Genomic DNA, 19,913 nt, shown 5'->3' on the forward strand with positions numbered 1-19,913 from the left:
TAGTATTTACCAGTGAAATGTATAGAAGCTGTTAGTTACTAAGCAACCTCCTTTCCTCTGAATCAGTTGCCCGTCTCTTCTTCGTCCCCGGGATGGCCCTGTTTCCACTAACAGTCAGGGACCACAACCCAGCAGGTACCTACCTCGTTAGGAACGGTCAGTGCTTCCCCCCAGCATGCTCTCTCTCTCCTGTGGACGGGGTTAGGCAGCAGTTAAACATCTAATACCGCCCTGTTCACTAGGCCTTCGTAGACAGAGTTTTTAACATCTAGTCATTAGACATGAAAAACGGAGACAGTCATATATAGTGTCGTAATACAACAAAATTTTTATTCTTGTATAGCATTCATTATTTAGGCCACTAGAATAGCTTTCTGACAGATTTCTGTGTTTACTCATTACTGATGGTTGAAAATTCATTTTAGGGAAGGACAACCGACCACAATTTGATTCAGTGGGAGTATGGAGTTTTTTGAAAATATTCTTACTGGAGGCTACCCCACAGTGTCCAGCTAGCACACTGTTGGTTTTCCTATTGGGTAGCATTTTTATTTTTTGGGTTTGGTGCTCTGGGCTTGACTGGAGACTGGTATGTCACGAGGCCTGTCTTACTTTCAGCTCGATTTACATTGCTTCAAAGTCAGAGGAGCGTACGTTTTGTCCAAGTTGTGACACTTGGGTGTTCTAGATCGTCTTTGTTCACTGGCTGTTGATATTATTTCTGAGAATTTTGTGTAAATTATTGCCAAGGCAGTGGCTCAGGCATGATTCCCATGATGGATAGAAACAACTTTATATATTCTGTACCATAAAATTAATTCTTAGAAAGACCATATATATCTCCAAGCCGTCTTGTCCACAATTCACTTTATGTCTTGAATTACCCAAAGTGCTCTTTCTCCTGAAATCCAGGTTGGCTCAAGACAAGAAGTGTTAAAAGCCTCTTTATAACACAGCCTCTTCACAGATGTGCGTGCAGATGTGCTGAGCTCCTGTCCTTCGTGGCCTCCACATAAGGACTTCTGAAGCGCTGGGGCCAGGGAGGACCCCAGCGCACCCTGGGAGCCTTGCCACACTGGGGGTGACAGAGTCCAGCACACACACATTGAAAAGCGCTGTCAAAATGCCTGATGACACGTACCTGAAGGTAGATGGGATTCAGGCACAGAAAGGCCTTTCTTGCTAGACGTTTCTATTTCATTTATTTACCATTAATTACCATTATTAACACTTGAAATGTTGTAATCAGTGGTCTTTTTTGTTACCAGTCTAAATATATACAAAAGTTGAGAGAGAATATGTGTATCAATAAGATTAATTCCTAAAAATAGAATGAGTGGGTCTATCAGGATTAGGTGGGGCTACATAAAACAAAACTCAAATATAGGCATTATTTTCATGTAAAAGAAGTTTAGGGCTGATATGGCCACTCGGAGAAGTGACTGAAGATCAGTGTCCTCCTGCGTTCTGTCCCACCATAGCAGGTAGTGGTTTTTTGTTTGTCTGTCTGTCTGGTTTTTTTTGTTTGTTGTTTTTTTTAACAACACAAGTTTATTGCCTTACAAATCTGGAGCCAGAAGTCAAAATTAACCCTTTGCACTCGCCTGCTTTTTTCTCGATTCCTTTATTCTAATGCTAACCGTGTCGAGTCACACTCGACATCCGAGTGCAAAAGGTTAAAGGGTTGAAAGTATTTTGCTCACCCTGAACGCCCGCCCGGGGGAGGGCGAGGAGGGGGCTCCTTCCTTGCCATAAGAGCCACAGCAGGCAGTTTTCATCCCCAGGGTCCCTCTAGAGGTAGGCCAGCAAGAGGAAGAAAAGGAGAGTAAAGGGACTCTCATCTGAGTCAGCTGCCTTTACACAGTCTTCCCGAGGGTTCGAGGACCTCCTCCACTCACCACGTTCATGTCCTTGGCCAGAGCTAAGTCTCATGGCCGCATTCAAGGAAGGCTGGGAGTTCGGTCTCTTTTTCCCAGGGCAGCCATGTGCCAAGCTAAAAGTCAGCATTCTGCTGATAAGGAAGAAAGGGAGACTGGAGTAGACTGTTCCACTAAGTCAGAGGTTAGATACAGTTTTAATATTATTTTTATAATATTATTACTTTTAAAAGTTCTCACATAACTTTTGTCAGTTAATCCAAATGTTTATTTTCTCACAGTTACCAAAATAAATAAATAAATAAATTATGAGTCTTAATTAAGATAAAATGTTCTCTCCTGTGGTGTTTGGATTGTGTAGTCCACGTGAAGCACGGGCACGATTTCTAATAAAACTAGTGATGTCTGCATTTTGAACTTCTAAGTGCTTTTGAAGTCTGAGGCAGGCAACTTTATTTACACCTGCTCCTTTATTTCCTGTGACTTTTCAGTGCTGAAGGTAGATTTCCTTGGAGATGGAGAACCTGGGAAAAGAGAGTGTCTACCTCTTCATGCCAGACTTCCTGGACTGGATTGCAGATGCTAACTTAGTCAGCATGGGTTAATTCAAAAGAGAAAATAAAGGCGGGGGGGGGGTCATGTTTGGAGTGTTTCATGTGTCAGGCATCTTCAACATAGAAAAAGATATAGTTATGTTTTCTTCTGCTTTGTCATGCTTTCCTGTTGCCTTCTTATATGAACTTACATGGTTTCTCCATATTTTTATGCAACCCCCCAAGAAATGTCTCGGTAATCATCACTAAACATAGTACCACATAAAAGAGAGCTGACAGGAAGGACAGAAAAGCCATAGGCCACTTTTAATGTCCAAGTGGTATCTAAATGTTAAACTCTTATTTATTTATTTTTTTAGACCTCATATTATAGGTTTAGATAGACAAAGTAAAACCTATTTACTATAGTAAGAATATCTCACTATAGCTTGAATTGGTCTTTTTTAAATGATGGCTATGCCAAGTTCTTTTGGCAGCTACTCTAGACTGAAAGCACTAAAAACTGATTCCTTGCAGATTATTGCTAATACTTCCTTATTTGTGCAGCCCTTGCCACCCATCCCAGGCTGGGGTCACTGTATGATGTTAGTGTCTGGAGTTCCTGTGTGGGGACCTGCTGTCCAAGCTGAGGGAGTTGACTCTAATTTGCTCATTCTTTTCCACGTATGTCCGCAAATAGCACCAGCAAATTAACGTAACTTTCTGATTGTTGTGAAGAGCGCCGAAGAAAGCTTGCAGTGTTTGGTGGCCAAAATACCACACAGCGTGAGCAGAGTAGAACTGCTGGCCCATTTTATAGCACTCTAATTGATAATTATTTCTCAAAAGAGCACATTATTTGGCCATGTGGCAACAATCCAGTATCATTCCAGAGGCATTGGACGTGTAGGTGCATGTGAACTCTATAGTAAATACACGCCTCCTTCTGCCAAGAATGGAAGTAGGTTATCCAAGAGGAAAGGGGAGGGGAAAAGAAAACACCAGTTTCCTATGTACCAGAACACGTCTGGCTGAAATCGGTAGTTAGAAACCGTAGATGCTGAAATCTCGTAAGGTTTTTCTATGTCATAGCCGAGTCTCCTGGTTCCTGTTTTGCAGGCTGGAAAATCAGCTCTCTTCTTTTGGGAACTTGGAGAGTCTACCAGCGTGTACGTGCACGTGTTTGCTCTCGGTTCATGGGAACTGCCTAGTCCGTCTTCATTTTTGCAGGTCCAAGGCTGCTAGGTACTGCCTGCGGGATGAAGATAATGTGTGCGGGAGAGCTACAATGGAGGGCGTCCTGGCTTTCTACACGTTACAGCAACCAAGTCACCAAGTGCTGTCTTTATTGACTGTGTAGCAAGAGAAAGACCTTGAGAGCATTTCCATCAGGAGCATTTAGTTTGGGGCAGCCCATAGACAAGTCAAAGGGACCAAGGAGAAGTTCTTCCTCTGAGAGTGGGGGGCTCCATAATGGAGATCTGGCCCCCACAGGAAGTCAACAGGTGTTACGGAGAGGACTGCCGGACGCTGGGCAGTCCGTTCGTCAGGGGCGATAGGGAGGGTGGACATGACGCCGTAGAAGAGGAAGGCGAGAAGAGACAAACCTGAACCGGCTGCTCACTCAGCTCTGCTCTTCACAAGCAAACTGCAACGTTGAGCAACAGCTGAATAAGAATGTGACTGACGCGGATGAAATACTGCAAAGTGGCTGTATCGGGAGCTCTTCCCCCACCCCGCCCCCACCCCTGTCAGTTAATGGCTTGTTTTCTTAAAGACGGATGGGTCTTCCGCAGAGCCCGGCCAGAACATTCAAATGCTGGAGCCATGTGTCCGCCTCTCTTACTTGTGACCTCATTTTCCTCCTTATCTTGTGTCATCTTTTCCATTATCTTGTGTTCCTTCTCATTTATGTAGGGGTAGAGGAGAAAGTTAGCAAGTGGTGACCTGCCCAGTCTCATTTCTTGCAGTTGAAAGTCCAGCAGTGTATTGTCAAGAACTGTGAGGGTCTGAGATTGGACCCTTCTAGCCACAAGGCTTTTGGGTCAGAGGCAAAGGAATTTACCCCTCGGCCATGGCACAAGCAGGCAGCACTGACAGCAGCATACTTTGCATTTGTTCTTCCCTTGCCTCCGGGTCCCATGGGAGTGACACAGATGGTCCCAGGTGGATGCCCAGGTCCCTCTCTGTTCTGGGAGAGGAAACCTGAGTTTAGGGACCTACGTCTGTTGTAATGGGCAATACGCTGCCCTTTGTTCTGGAGGGAGGCCCTATCTTTCAGGGCTGTTCACTGTGCACACGCAAACATCCTTGATAGTCCAGGACAGAGGCCTTTCGTGCTTTGCTTGCAAAACGTGCAGAAACACCAGAGACCCAGGGAGAACCGTCTCCCAACTTGGATTTGTTAACCTTATAAGAAGCTTGTGTGACTTCCTTTTCTAACCACAAATTAACATCAGGACTCGGCTCTTTCTTACTTGGGGAGACTGCTGAGGTCAGGGCTGTTTAGCAAGAAATCGATGAGCTTATTTTGGGAGAAACTGCTAATACAGGGTACTGCTGCTCCACAGAATGCCTCAGAGAGTTGGGAGTGTGTTACTTGAAGCTACCTTTCAACCTGAAAATGGCTCAGCAGCATCTGTTCCCGTGTGTTTTTCCTCCTTGTCTTGATGGGAAGGGTTTGACCTTAGTGGGTCCTCTATGTACAGTGATTGGTTCAGTCTTAGGGGAAGGACCTAGTACTTGGTCATGCTGTGAGTGCTCACACGTACCCTATTGGCAAAGGACTAACCTAAGGGGAGAGGGCTGGAGGAAGTTGAGGGAGAAAATCTAAGGGCTAAACCTACCAGGTCAGACTCAACCTTAGAGGCAGCTATAAGGACAGGGGCCCTGCATCCTCAGGAATGGCCCTGGGGTCACTGGCATCTAGTGTGTGGAGAGCAGTGCCAGTGATTCCTGGAGCACTGTGACACCTGCAAGTTGAGGAGTGGCCTCCCCCCGCCCCCCCCATCCCCATCCCCTCCCTCCCTCCCTCCCCTCCCTCCCTCCCTCCCTCCCTCCCTCCCTCCCCACCATACTCTGATCTCTTCCTCTTTGTTTTTTTTAAAATATATTTTATTGATTTTTTACAGAGAGGAAGAGAGAGGGATAGAGAGTTAGAAACATCGATCAGCTGCCTCCTGCACACCCCCTACTGGGGTTGTGCCCACAACCAAGGTACATGCCCTTGACCAGAATCGAACCTGGGACCCTTGAGTCCGAAGGCCGATGCTCTATCCACTGAGCCAAACCGGTTTCGGCTGATCTCTTCCTCTTAAGCCCTTCTGTCTCCTAAAAGCCTCCTGCTGGGAGCCACAAACAGGGCCTGAAAGAACTTTCTCCTAAATTCCTTTAGCCCTCGAAACACTCAGTTACAGGAACTTTTTGTTTCTACTAGATATTTAGCTCCTGTAGTCTCATATGTGACTATTGTGCCCTTTGGGTAAGAGATATTACACTATGGCGCTAGTGCTTCCGTCTCCTAAGTGCTTGGAAGCTCGCCTTGCGACGTAGAGCCTAGTATGGATCACTACTCAATGGCTGCATTCCTGTCCTGTCCCATAGAAAGACTGATTTAACTTATGCACCTTCTACCTGCTCCATTCATTTTAGTTTGTGATCATCCAGATTTTAAGTTTAAATGTACTGGCATCTGAATGACTCAATGAGTGTGGGGAGGGGGAGGTATGTTTGTTCCTTTGTTTGTGTTTTGTTTCTTCTCCCTCTCCCCCCAGAAAAATGGAGTGAGTGTCTGGTTCTTTAGTCAGTGGAAATGTCCTCTCAGTTCCTTATTGGATCATTTTATGTGGACTTTTAAGCTGTCTGGTGCTCACCTGGGTAATGGGCACTCAGGGGTATCCTGGAATAAATGGTTGGTTCACTCGGCATTTAGCAGTATCATTCTATTGGTCACCAGCTACTTTTGCGTCCTGTGGTTTTAAACGAGAGGAAATCTTGCAAAACCCATGCAGCGAAATGCTGCTGCACAGCCAGGTGAGGTGATAGGGTGAAGAATGGGTTCCTCGCAGGCTCCTGATTAGCTGAATTTCCTGGGGGTCTGGAGGGGAGCGAGGGCTCTGTAGACCTGGGTCATTTTGCGGGATTGACTTCTGTACCTTTTATCCCCATAAAGAAAAAGTCCACCGGTGGTTTTGTTTGCAGTAGCCAACGCGAGGAACTCCCGTTATATGTGGCATTTACTTTCTTTGCTTCTTTAACCAGCGACACCTTGATTTGGGTGACTTCTCATTAACAGGGACACTTGGAAGATACCCTGCTTCCAAATGCATACACTCTCGCCTAGTTTGTAAATACTAGCCCAAACTTTTTCCTTCCTTTGCTGAAAAATGGGCCTCCACCCCTCCCAGTCTTTCCAGGGCGTGGGCCTGCGTGTGACTGTGCCCACACGTTGGCATAGCTCTCAGAGCTTCCAAAAAGAAACGGGTTGCTCTTGAAATAACAAGACAAAAAAGAACGGTTTTTCTGAGCCATAACACCCGAGGAGCTGGAAACAGCGGTGTTTATATGTGTGTGCGGAAGCCAGTGAGTTGCATGGGAGAGAAGGGATTACAGACCAAGAGCAGGAAAGCCGTTTTCCTGGATTTCAGATGTCAGACCCTCAAGCTGTTTCACTCACCCACTCAGCACCTCCACATCCACCCCTTTAATGTGCTTGCCTTGTCAGTGCTTTCTGTTTTTGCATGTTTCGATGCCAGAAGACAAATAATAAAATAGCATGCACAGGCAACCTAAAAGCAGCTTTCTACCCCCGTTTTTGATTGAGGTTAAACAGAAGCATCTTGGTCCTCCCGTCAGTTGGCAGGCAAAGGCATCACAGTTTAAAATGCACATAGTTTTAAAGCAAGCTCATCTCTTCTGGCTCAGTAATAAACTAATTACGTATTAGATAGTATAGAGCTGAGTCCCTGTTTCAGATTAAGCCTCGTAATAGCAAGGTCCAGGGCAAAGCAGACATTTGCCTGGTGTCTCTGGCTTGAGGACCCGTAGCATCATGCCAGCTGTTTGAGGGCCCGGATCTGCCTGCCAGGGAATATGGCCGGACTCAGTCCTGGGCTGATGCTCCCCGAGCACAGAAGGCACCAGACATGCCACTGAGGAAGGCCTGGATACCGAACAGTTCGAGACACTAATCTTGTTTGGTTCGTCCCTAAAATGGGTGATCCCTGGTCAGGTTAGGACATGCCAGTAGTGTCCCTTTTGGGGTGTGTCTGAGAAAAATAAAAAAGGTATTGTTTCTAAAATTGATCTGGTCCAGCAAGGCTTGCTTTATGGCTCGTCATGTTTCTACCCCTTCTCCACGCTCATCATCTTCGGGACCATGCGCAGAAACTCAGAGAGCGAAGCACTTAATCCAGTTAACAGGTTTTTGTAGTCTTTAAAGCTAATCACTTCCCTGGCCTGTGAATGGTGCCTCTGTCCTTAGGCAGTTGGGTGACTTCAAAGGGAAAGTCAGTGCAGTGGTGAGAGCTTTGCTTTTGGGGTTCGCCTCTGGCTTGATCACTAGCACCACCTACTAGACAAGTAACTTCCCTGCCCCTCAGTTCCCTCCCACCAGGCTTGTCATAAAAATAAAATGAGATGAGATATGTTAAGCACAGAGCATTGGACCTGGTAGGCACCAAACACGTTAAGTTCCTTCAGATTGCAGGTGAAATAGACTCTCTTTTGTATTTCTCTTGTTACCTGTGTGCTTGCTTGGAGGAAGCGTGGAACTAAGATGTGTTATCTGTGGTTTTGAGTCTGCCTAGGAGGGCTCCTGGCCAGCCTTATTCCCAAGGTGGGCAGGGAGTCCGCTCCTCACCCTGGATGGATCCTTGACGATTCTGGCTAGCCCTTGCTTCCACCAGGTAGCCAGCCCACACACTGTCATGTTGCCCTTCTTCCCCTCTCTTCCTACAGAGAACCCGAAGCCTGCTTGTCAGACTGTATTGTCTGGTTTTTGGAAATTGGGTTGTATAGTTGAAGTTAATAGTACCCAAGGATGGAACTTGGCAACTTTAAAGTAACTTTACACTTTACAATGGAAGCTTTCTTCGATCTTCATTCACGTGAGGATTCGTCACTGTTTTAGAACATTTCGTTTAAAAGTACAATTCAGCTGCTGCCCCCTTCCCACTAATTCCTTGAGCGAACAAATATTTTTTGAGCACCTGCTATGTACCAGGCCCCATGCTAGGAGCTAAAGCTATAATAAGATACGGTATCTGGTTTTAAAGAGTTTAATATTAGAGGAGACAGAGTGTATTTCTCAAGTTATAAAGCAAGACAGACTGAAGATGCATGGATGGATGGATGGATGGATGGATGGATGGATGGATGGATGGAAGGAAGGAAGGAAGGAAGGAAGGAAGGAAGGAAGGAAGGAAGGAAGGAAGGAAGGAAGGGAGGAAGCTCTTCATTCATTGTGCTCCCACCAGTTTATCCTTTCAGTGGGTACAGTAATCTAGACATTGGTATTAATGTTTCTGGGTGGCGTTACTGTTTCACCCCAAGGTCAGAGATCTGAGTTTGTCTCAGCTCAGCTGCCACTAACTAGCTGGTTGAATTCAGGTATGTCCCTGTATCTCTTTGGTCTTCCATTTCTTTCCCTGTAAAGTTAAGGCTGCTTATTACTAGATGGGTTTCACAGCCTTCTCCACTTTCCCCCCTTTTTACTGAATTTTCTGGTCTGGTCACTTACATAATGTCATGAAAGCGATTCAACTCTCTGATGTGGTCCTGAATTCTGGATGTATATTTACAATGCCCTTTTATTCTCTCCATGTCCACTTGAAATAAGTTTTCAAACTGGAAAAACTTGCAGATCTAAGTGCCCATTTTGTGTGGCTACCCGTGCACGGTCTTCAGAGAGAATTTAAGCGGCTCTCATGTGTTTGCCGATCCCTTCTGAGAAGGAGAAACAGATTCAATAAAATCAGGGAAGAAGCTGGAGAAGGGGGAGGGGAGGCCCATAAAGGTTAACCTGCACTGGGGAGACTGTGATTCCTCCCGTGGCTGCCTGTCCTCAGCGGCTGCTTCCTCAGCCCTTGGGGAGAAGGATGTGGGGGTGGGGGAGGGGAGGGTGCTGCGGGGAGGGGTGTGGGCAGAGGCTGCAAGGCTGCCAGGGTTCTCTGTGTGCCGGAAGTGCAGGTTTGGCTGTGGGGAATGGAATGTTCCCTCTTGCCCTCCAAGAGCAGAAACAGCTGTGGAAGTGCTTGAAAAGAAGATTGCTACATGAGAAAAAAAAATTTTTAATATGAAAGTAAAAACCACACTAGAAAACCCAACAAAACTGTCTGTAAGAGAGCGGTAGCTCTTGAACAGAACTTGCTTCCCATCTAGGATTTCTTTTTTCTGTTGAGGGCAGGACACGTTGTCCACCAGCCTCTCCTCTCCTAAGGAAAGCCTCCTGTGTCTCGTTTTGCCTGGATGGAAAATGGGCTCACTATGCTGATCCCAAGGTGATGATGACTTTATTCCTCCTAACAAGGGACCAGAACCTGTCGCTTACTGCACGAGAACTTGAAACAAATACTAGTTTTCAGAGGAGATCCCTGTTAGGAGAAGATTATTGTCAGCACATTTAATGGAAATCTTGTTTGTAGCTGGAAATTGAATCCCTCGGCCAAGTTCCCGACAGTATTTATTTTAGAACATCATCTCTTTTAAATAAGTCCCTTAATGGTTTAAACTTTTAGTATTTTAGGCAAGGATAAGCCGGAGCCAGCCTGGAACTTGTCTTGCACATCAGAGTTGATTGTGCAATCTTTTATGTGAGTGTTTATTTTAAGTGTTCTTCTGACTCTGAAAGGCTTTTTTGGCTACTATAGCTGGTATTCCATATAGTTAGAAATAACAACTCTTCTGGTTTCAAGTCTGTTTCACGCCATCATATTTTCTCTACTTGCTTTTTTAAAAAAACACACAAGTTAGCCAGCCCCTCTGTCTCCCTCCCCCCCCCCCCCAATGCCCCGACATAGATAAAATCTAGTGTGAGCGGGCAAGCCAGCTCAAAGCTAATGACTAAATCAGAAGGACGGGCCCTCACACTGCTCCCTCAGATGGTGCCGCTGCTTGGCCCTTTGCAGGGTCCACCCCAGGGCCTTTGCACTGAGCGTAACGATGTGGTGTATTTGTCAGTCAGGGCACGAGAAACAGTGTGTGGTTGTTATTAACGTTCCTGAGGCTATCTGTATGTGTACTTTCATTCTCGGGGAAGTTCCTGAAGTAATTCTTTGCCGTATTCTTAACAATGGAAGCTAACAAGTACCTCAGGATCGGGGTATGGCTTTTTCGGTGGTAATTTTTACCCAGTCTTTTGGCGTTTTGCTGGAAGGACAGTCTATGAAAGGGATTGTGTGAGATTGTATGCTAGTTCGGGGAGGCTTCTGAAAATTACAGGGACCAGTGATTGCCCCAGCCCATCCCTTCTTCAGCCTACATCAGGCCTGCTTTTGTGAAAGTCCACTTGCCCTCCTTTTTGTCTGTGCCTGTGCCTGGTGGGTGGAGGGTGGCGCAGGCAGAAGGGATGACTGCAAGACAGTGCCAAGTCCAGGACCCTTCCCCCGCCCCCTCACTTTTCCTTTTCTTTTCTGTCCTTTTATTTTTTATAATGAGAAAAAAATATATCTGGGCCTCAGTGATCTGAAAAAATTGCTCTAACTCTCCATTTTACTCTGCACCTATAATCTATGACTTTTATCTTCTAAATGGTGGAAATTTGGACTTAAAGAACATCCACTGTGCTGTGTCACCAGACCTGGGAAGACTAGGAATCATCAGATTGGAATCAGATTCCCAGTCAGTGGAAACGTGAGAGGGAAATTCCATAGTTCTCAGCTCTAATTGCACATTGGACTCATCTGAGGAGCTTTAAAAACACACCTCTACCCAGGCCCTCCCGTGACCGTGGAATCAATCTCTAGGAGCGTGGGGCGCACGTGTCTAATGTCCCCCGAGGTGCTTTCAGCTGGGCACAGGTGAAGAACGGATACTTAAGAGAAATCGGGGCCTCCTCAGGAGCAATGCCTTTGGAAGAACCTGTCGTTATAAATCAAAGGCAGCTTCCCAGACCCTTTCCTGAGGCTGTGTCATCAGGGGGCTCAGCTGTGGAGCTCAGGGACGTTTCGTTTCCACCGGACTTTTCACGTGGCCTCTATCTTCTGCAGCTCAGCAGATGCATGTAGTTGAGCCTAGGGGTTTGGCAGGCTCATTCTGAATTGTCAGCGCCCAAACTCAGAGCAGGGGGACCCTGTGTTCAAGGTGGAGGAGGACCGTGTTCAAAGGCAGCCCTTCGCAGATGGCCCCCACCGGACCCTCTCTTAGGGACCCAGGAGACGACGGTAATCTGCCTGGTGGGAAGCAGTGGGTCTGGGTTGGGAGCTGACTTTTTTTGGAGGGCGGGGCGGGGGGAGGGGAGGGGGAGAGTAGGAAGAGGCTGTCTTTTAAAAGAAAAAAAAACAAAAAGGCACAGGCCTTCAAGAGTTAAATTACCCAACTCCCTTTTTATTTTTAAAGTCAGTGGGTTCCTTGTTGCCGTTGCTGAGAAAGATAAATTGATACCACATGTTGCTTCCAGACAAAACCCTCTCTGTTCCCGGGGAAGCACACGCAGCTGGTGTCTGGGTTAGTGGACAGTCTGCACAAGGTAAACATGGTTAAAGGGGCTGGAGCCGACGCAGGGTAGCAGCAGTTAAGAAATTACCAGTGACTCCTGCCTGGCACGGCCCCTTTGAAATACTTTTAAGAGTTTGAAATCTTTTCCTGGAAGGCGCCGCCCTCTCACCTTTTGGCTTCAAGTAGATGATGCTCGGAAAACAGTGAGTGAACGTTTGTGATGTCATGACTGTGGGATCCGACAGTTGAGTACTTTGCACGCGCGGTTTCATTTACTCTGTTCCCAGAGATCCTCGCATATAGCAGAGAGGGTGTTTTTCACCCTGTTTCGTGAACGTGGCAGCCAACGTTAAGTCAGTTGCCCAAGGTCACAAGACAAATGCCAGGGCCAGGATTCCAACTGGGAGGGAGCTGGCTGACATCAACGCCGGTGATCTTCCTGCCGCGTCACACTTTAAGCTGCATCTGTGAACTGCCCGCTTTGTGAAGTATCGATAGAAGGCTTTTCCGTGTCAGCTGGCTTCTCTCCCACACCTAAGCTAACCTGTTAGGGTCCATGTGTCTTCACAACCAGTTGGTGTGTATGGAGTGACCACATTACTTAGCATTAGCAATAAAGGCATCTTGCGGTAGAAAACTGTCCTCAGGGTCAGCAGAGCAAGGGAAATGACTGCCGGTTCTGATGGGTACAGTCATCTTCGTACTGATTTCCTCGAGGGGGTGCCGCGCAAAGGGACCGCCAGGCTGTGGCCCACACCACCAGTCAGCCCGACCGTGAACTGTGGGTTCCCTCATGCTGCCTCCTCCACACGCCTCCTGCACACGCCTCCTTAAAGGAGTGGCCACTAATTGCGGCTGCAGGTCCCACAGGTTTGCCAGTTTGGTTACTAAATTAACCACTAAAGCTTGCTTCAGTGTAACTCGTTTCTGTAAAAGGCAAGATCGACCTAAGGATGAGAGGAAGGGGTATTCTCATCTCTTCTTTTCTCTCCTCAGGCACGTTGTGATAGATGAGCTTTAAAGGCTCGCTAAACCGTGGGGCCCAAGTTAGAGAAAAACTGGCATGTTTGTCCCTGATGCTGAAGTCTACTCCTAAAGATGTTTGCTCTCCTGTAATTCGTCAGTATCTGGAATTTTTAGGGGTGGATTTAAACTCCCAGAACTATTCACGTGGTTTTGGGTTGGGGTTATAATAGCTTCTTCAGCGAGCGAATGTGATGACAGAGCAGCTTGAGCTCTACCTGTCTTAGTATTTACTTGATCACCTGAGCCTTCAGGAGAGCTAGCATGTGGCCAGTCACCATTGGCCTGCCTCGAAGAGTGTATTTTGATGTGATTAGAAAAATCGCCCTAGTCCTGTCAGAGCATTTCTCCTGTACCTGCAGCTCCCAACTCCCAAACTGAATTTTAGAAATGTGGACCATTTGCCACAATACACATATTAGTAGAAAAAAATCACACAGTACATTGGAAGCTAATTTACAGACCCTAATGGAGAGTTCTTTAGAGAACTTAAATTATGCATCGTAAGAGGATTTTACACTTGGCTTGTCCTGGGATTGAAGTGTGAGAGGGGCAGTTTGAAATCTTACAGAAATCGTATCACCATTAACTTTCGCTGCCAGGGAAGTTGGGAAAATATTGCAGTTCTGACATTTTATCTGGCATTTTGTTATTTACCTTTTTGTGCTTTACCAAAACATAGGTAGAGAAGCTAGTGATTCGAATCATGACCTTTGAAGAAAACGAGAACACATTGCTGGCCTCTGACCTGGACGGGGTGAAGGGGACATTTGAACTGGAAATGGACAGACGGGCCATATTTATTGGCCTTAGGTACCCCGCCTTCAGGTTGTGGATTTTATAAATGGAAGGCTGGCCAGCCTGTGTGCTTAGGGGACTGTGAGGACGGTGGTGGCACAGCGTTTACTTGTGTTGTCTCAGTGAAGTAACTGGAAAGACCTGTCCGAGTGTTGTGTAGGCAGTACGCCTCAGGAAATGTATTCTGCTGCTAATAACCTCTACAATGAAGAGTTGAGCAAAGGTTGGACACCAAAGCTAATCACCCACTTCAGCTGGGTTTTGTTTCAGAATCCCAGGGTAGGTAACAGTGGTTTGTGTGGTAACTGCTGTCTTCCCCTTAGAATGGCGGTAATGACGGCCCACTAGCCAAGCAGCACAAACATGGGCTCTGGAGGGAGTCTTCATGTTCAGGTTTGCTCTTCTGAGAGACTTTCTTTAAAAAAGGGGTGGCGGGGGGGGGGGGGGGGGAGCGGGGAACACCTACTAAATTATTATCACTATTTCATAAACAGAATTACAGCCGTAAGATTGTGCTTTTGTGTCCTTCTTCCTTAAGCATTTCTTTCTGTAAATGTTAGCAGACAGGTTAAGTGATGACATCTGAATAATTTGGTGACAGACGTGTGAAAGGTTGTGGTAAAAGCATTGGGTTGGAGTTGGGGAAAAAAATTTTCAGTTTAGGTTCTTATAGACACTAGCTGTGTGGCCTTGTGTAAGTTATTTAAAATCTCTCAGCCTGAGCCTTCATGTCTATGGTGAGGGCACTGATAGCACCTTTGCAGGTTTATTGTGAGGATTAAAGACAATGAACCTAACGCCCGTGGCCCGGTAGCTAACAGTGCTGTAATTAGGCAGGCTCTCGTTTCTTCGTTTCTTCGTCACCCTTGCAATTAGGGCCCTCACACCCTGTGGTTCTGGTCCTGGATGTGGCTATCCCAACCCCTTTATCACATGCCCTCACGGAAGCTGGTTCCTGTTCCCAAATGTTAACCAGTTGTAGCCTGTAATTTTATAAAATTGTACACAGACATTGTTGGGGTTTAGAGTTGCAGTCATAGGTGGCCATTAGAAAATCCATATGGGGCATTTTTGAGATCTGTAAGGTGTGTTATTTTTCTCAGTTGATTTAGAATTGGCGAAACTCAAAATACGTTTAAAAAAATTTTGTTTCCCTAAATGCTTTTTTTAAAGGAGGGATAATTGGAAACGTATAATTGCTCATTAATTCTGGGTGTTTGGTATGAACTCTTTCCAACATCTAGAGCAAAGGAGCCTGGCCAGGGTAGGAGTAATTAGGCCAGTGTCCACATCGGCCCCACATAGCCTTAGGACTTTCTCGTTTTCTCATCAGGAAGCTTGAGTTTAAGTTTTTATTTAATATATCTAGTCATCTGAGTACTCAGTAGTAGAACCACCTTGCACTTGCCTGTTTTTTGAACTCTGCAGAATGAGTTTTAAGAGCATGCTTTATATCTACTTTATTGAGAAAGTGTTTTCCTTTTTAAAGAAATGTAATTTCTGAACCATTAGTAGAGATGTCATTATTCTTTTAAAAACCCTAAGAGTACAGGGGAAGCAGGATATGTAGTCTCTTGGGCAAAGTTCATCTCATCAGATACTCAGCATGTTGCCTGTTTCTCCTCTCAAATGTGTCTTTATGGCCGTGGTATGAAGACTTATGACCCAGGGCTGTTAATGCCACTGCCCAGCCTGAGATGTAGGCCCTCCTAGCAAGGGAACATATACGTGGGGAACACTGTGAGTATTTTGAGTTATTTACTTATGGTAACAGCCTGCCGACTTACGTGTTTTAAAAAACATTTGGTAGAACACATGTATTTGTATCATCTTCTACATAAATACACATGGTGATTGCCAATTTTTAAAAAACTAGGGTAACATTTAGGATTGCTCATATTCAATATACAGCATCAACTAATATCTTTTGTCTTTAACTTGAAAATACAAACTCATCTGGCCCTCGGGTGCTGTTCCAAATGTGGAGAGTACCACCAACTCCTCTCTCTCACTGCCCCCGAGACACTGTACAGGTTGGAATGAGCCCGCACCAGGCAGTGTGCTCTCCCCCGTGGACTCTGTACTTCCCGGTAGCAGCTACCTTGGTAGCGTGACAGGCTCCTGAAGTATATTATCGTGTGTCATCCTTACGTCATCCCTGTCAGGGAGGGATGGTTTGGATATTTTTATGGCTATAATGAAGATGGGTTACTGAACCTACAGCAGACAGATTACATGGTTTGCTCAGGGTCACGTGGCTGGTCAGTGGCAGAGATAAAACTGGATCTGGGTCATCCCTGTCAATTGGGTTTATCTACCAAGCCAGCAGGATTCTTGCAAGATGGGGTGTAGTCATTAGTGTGTAGGGGATGTTTTGCCCTATTTCTCTTTTTAAAAAATAAACTTTTAAATTTAGAATAGTTTTAGATTTACAGAAAAGTTGCAAAACGGGTATAGAGAGTTCTCATATGCCCAGCGTCATTTCCCCTGTTGCTAACATGTTGTATTAGTTTGGCACATTTGCCACAACTAGTGACCAGTGTCGATACAGATTGCCTTCGTTTTTACCTCCTGTCCTTGTTCTGTTCCAGCATCCCACCTAGGACACCACATCGCATTTAGTCATCATGCTTCCTTAGGTTCCTTATGGCACTGGACAGGCCTCTGTGAAATGTCCCTTAATTGGGGTCTGTCGGATGTTTCTTCTCATGGTTAGTCAGGGGTGATGGGTTTTGGAAGAAAGACGGCAAAGGAAGGTGCATTTTCATCACATCCTCTCGAGAGGAGATAGTATCAGCATGACTTATCCCTGGTGATGTTGCCCCTGATCATCTGGCTAAGATCACATTTGTCAGGTTCTCCTTCCCCCCGCCCTTCCCTTACTGTACTCTTTGGAAGGAAGTGACTGTGCTCAGACAACATTACTTTGAATGGGGGAGTATCTATATAAATGAGATGCTTGAATGGGAGACTTGCTTCTGTCAACTCAGCAAATCCTACTCTGCAGGCTTTTTTCTTACATCTGTCAGGTGTGAAATTGTGGTTGGAGGAGATGGTCATCGGTTCTGAGTTCCTTAGATGTGGTCAAGAAAATGTAGATGCTGCCTGTGTACTAGGGGAGAATAAAATAGCACCTGGGTGATTAATTACCGTTAGGGAGCCAGGGAGGTTTGTTGCAAAGCGTGAACTTCAGTATAGGAAATACAGTTACAGAAAGGACAGCAAAACTTGGGAGTTTGTGAAAAACTGTGTCAGTGACCTTGTACAGTCCCAGCATCTCCTGAATATGAAACCATCTCCCATCTCCCAAATAGGAAACTTGCCGTTTGCCGTGTCCTTTAGTTCCAAGCCATGGAGGGGCACGCAGGCATTTAAAAATTAGTATGATCACCTATTTCTTCTTGGTGCTCGGTTTTCAGACCATCCTGGCTCACAGTCCACATTTCCCCTCCTCTCTCCACAGAATTCTATCCGACACAACCTCTCGCTGCACAGCCGGTTCATGCGGGTCCAGAACGAGGGGACTGGCAAGAGCTCTTGGTGGATCATCAACCCCGACGGAGGGAAGAGCGGGAAGGCACCCCGCCGGCGGGCTGTCTCCATGGACAACAGCAACAAGTACACCAAGAGCCGTAGCCGCGCAGCCAAGAAGAAGGCAGCCCTGCAGACGGCTCCCGAGTCAGCCGACGACAGTCCCTCCCAGCTCTCCAAATGGCCCGGCAGCCCCACCTCGCGCAGCAGCGACGAGCTGGATGCGTGGACGGATTTTCGCTCGCGCACCAATTCCAATGCCAGCACCGTCAGCGGCCGCCTGTCACCCATCCTGGCGAGCACAGAGCTGGATGACGTCCAGGATGACGACGCGCCACTCTCCCCCATGCTCTATAGCAGCTCAGCCAGCCTCTCGCCCTCCGTCAGCAAGCCGTGCACCGTGGAGCTGCCCCGGCTGACCGACATGGCGGGCACCATGAATCTGAATGATGGCCTGGCTGACAACCTCATGGATGACCTGCTGGACAACATCCCGCTCCCACCGTCCCAGCCGTCCCCCACCGCAGGGCTCATGCAGAGGAGCTCCAGCTTCCCGTACACCACCAAGGGCTCCGGCCTGGGCTCTCCAACCAGCTCCTTCAACAGCACGGTGTTCGGACCCTCATCTCTGAATTCCCTGCGCCAGTCTCCCATGCAGACCATCCAAGAGAACAAGCCAGCCACCTTCTCTTCCATGTCGCACTACGGCACCCAGACACTCCAGGACCTGCTCACTTCAGACTCACTCAGCCACAGCGATGTCATGATGACCCAGTCGGACCCCTTGATGTCTCAGGCCAGCACCGCTGTGTCTGCCCAGAACTCCCGCCGGAATGTGATGCTTCGCAATGACCCAATGATGTCCTTTGCAGCCCAGCCTAACCAGGGGAGTTTGGTCAATCAGAACTTGCTCCACCACCAGCACCAGACCCAGGGCGCTCTCAGTGGCAGCCGTGCCTTGTCGAATTCTGTCAGCAACATGGGCTTGAGCGATTCCAGCAGCCTTGGGTCAGCCAAACACCAGCAGCAGTCTCTTGTCAGCCAGTCTATGCAAACCCTCTCGGACTCTCTCTCAGGCTCCTCTTTGTACTCCACGAGTGCAAACCTTTCCGTCATGGGCCACGAGAAGTTCCCCAGCGACCTGGACCTGGACATGTTCAACGGGAGCTTGGAATGTGACATGGAGTCCATTATTCGTACTGACCTCATGGATGCCGATGGGTTGGATTTTAACTTTGATTCCCTCATCTCCACACAGAACGTTGTTGGTTTGAACGTGGGGAACTTCACTGGTGCTAAGCAGGCCTCATCTCAGAGCTGGGTGCCAGGCTGAAGGACCACTGAGGAAAGGGGAAGTGGGCAAAGCAGGTTAGTGCCCAGTGCTATGGCATAATAATAACAAAGTGGGGGTGTCCGGGGGGGAGGCTGCCTTTTATTCAGTGTGAACTTGACTCCACATTGAGAAACTTAGAGCTGTGAAGCAGGGGTATACAGTTTAGACAGCAACATGGCTCCCAACCAGTTCATCTCCGAGTTCTGCCTGCAAAACAAATAGGGCTGTCAGGTGCCCCTCCCCACAAGCTGACAGCTCAGGAATTGTATTGCCCGTGAAAAGAACACACACACACACACATTCATAAATGTCATTCTTCTTGTATCCAGTCACCCTTGCTGACCTGTGACTCTGGTCCTCCTATTTGATGGATGGATGAGGGCAGAAGGGAAGGGGAGGAAGGCAGGACCTTAGTCACACAAACTTCAAGGTTAAGGACTCAGCCCAAAGGACTTGCTTAGATTCCCCGGTCCAGCACTGTTATTGTTGATCTTCGATGTTATCATTTCATCTTCCTTTCCATTAAAGTAATGATTTGCAGGTACTTCTAATTTAACTGTACAATATGTATTCCGGACTCTTTCATACATGCATATTTCCATCAGAAGCAAGATCTGTTAGATTCTTCACCATAGAACGAAGCATCTTTATTAGGGAGCATTCAGCATCTAAGCATTAAAAAGAGCAAAAGAATTAACTTGAAAACAGGAGTGTTTATGTTAGAGCACTTACTCATGGGTGTCTTGTTTCCCCGCTCTGTATAAATGATGCCAGGTTCTAAACAGAGTGACATGGGCTATGAATAGTGCAGATTTTTTAAAATTGTGGCATTTCAATACTGTTGGAACTAGAAAGATCACGCAGCATGATGTGGTAAGAAAAGTATTTGATTGGCATCAGAAGTTGAGTGTTCAGTCCGCTTCTGCTTTCTGGCTGCTCTTGAGAGTGTGTCAGCCCCTGAGCCTCAATTCCCAGTTTTATAAAAGGAGGCTAATAGCCACTGTTACTTTACAGGGTTATTGCAAGAATCAAATGCACTGAGGCATGTGAAGGTGCTTTGTAAAACTGCAGTGGGCTGAAATGGGTATGGTATAAATTAGGTAAGCATACCGACTAACAGATGAGTAGTAAGCAGGGAGGTTAAGTAGTTTGTCCAGGGTCACA

General features: G+C 46.7%; 1 protein-coding gene across 8 annotated transcripts in view; it reads left to right on the forward strand.

Moving 5' to 3' along the window:
* The window catches only part of FOXO3 (forkhead box O3), a 114,373-nt gene that overhangs the window by 77,507 nt on the left and 16,953 nt on the right, over positions 1-19,913 (forward strand). For 3 of the 8 annotated variants that reach the window (XM_054721713.1, XM_054721715.1, XM_054721718.1), the window contains one exon: positions 17,349-19,300. In XM_054721713.1, the coding sequence (XP_054577688.1) occupies positions 17,349-18,749 (1,401 nt within the window). In that variant the 3' untranslated portion in view covers positions 18,750-19,300. Of the gene's footprint in view, positions 1-1,103; positions 1,148-12,209; positions 12,268-13,776; positions 13,901-17,348; positions 19,301-19,913 lie in introns of those variants that run through there. The other 5 variants (XM_008156670.3, XM_054721714.1, XM_054721716.1 and 2 more) reach the window with 4 other exon arrangements.

This window comes from Eptesicus fuscus, chromosome 10 (assembly GCF_027574615.1).
Source record: "Eptesicus fuscus isolate TK198812 chromosome 10, DD_ASM_mEF_20220401, whole genome shotgun sequence".
Lineage (NCBI taxonomy): Eukaryota > Metazoa > Chordata > Mammalia > Chiroptera > Vespertilionidae > Eptesicus > Eptesicus fuscus.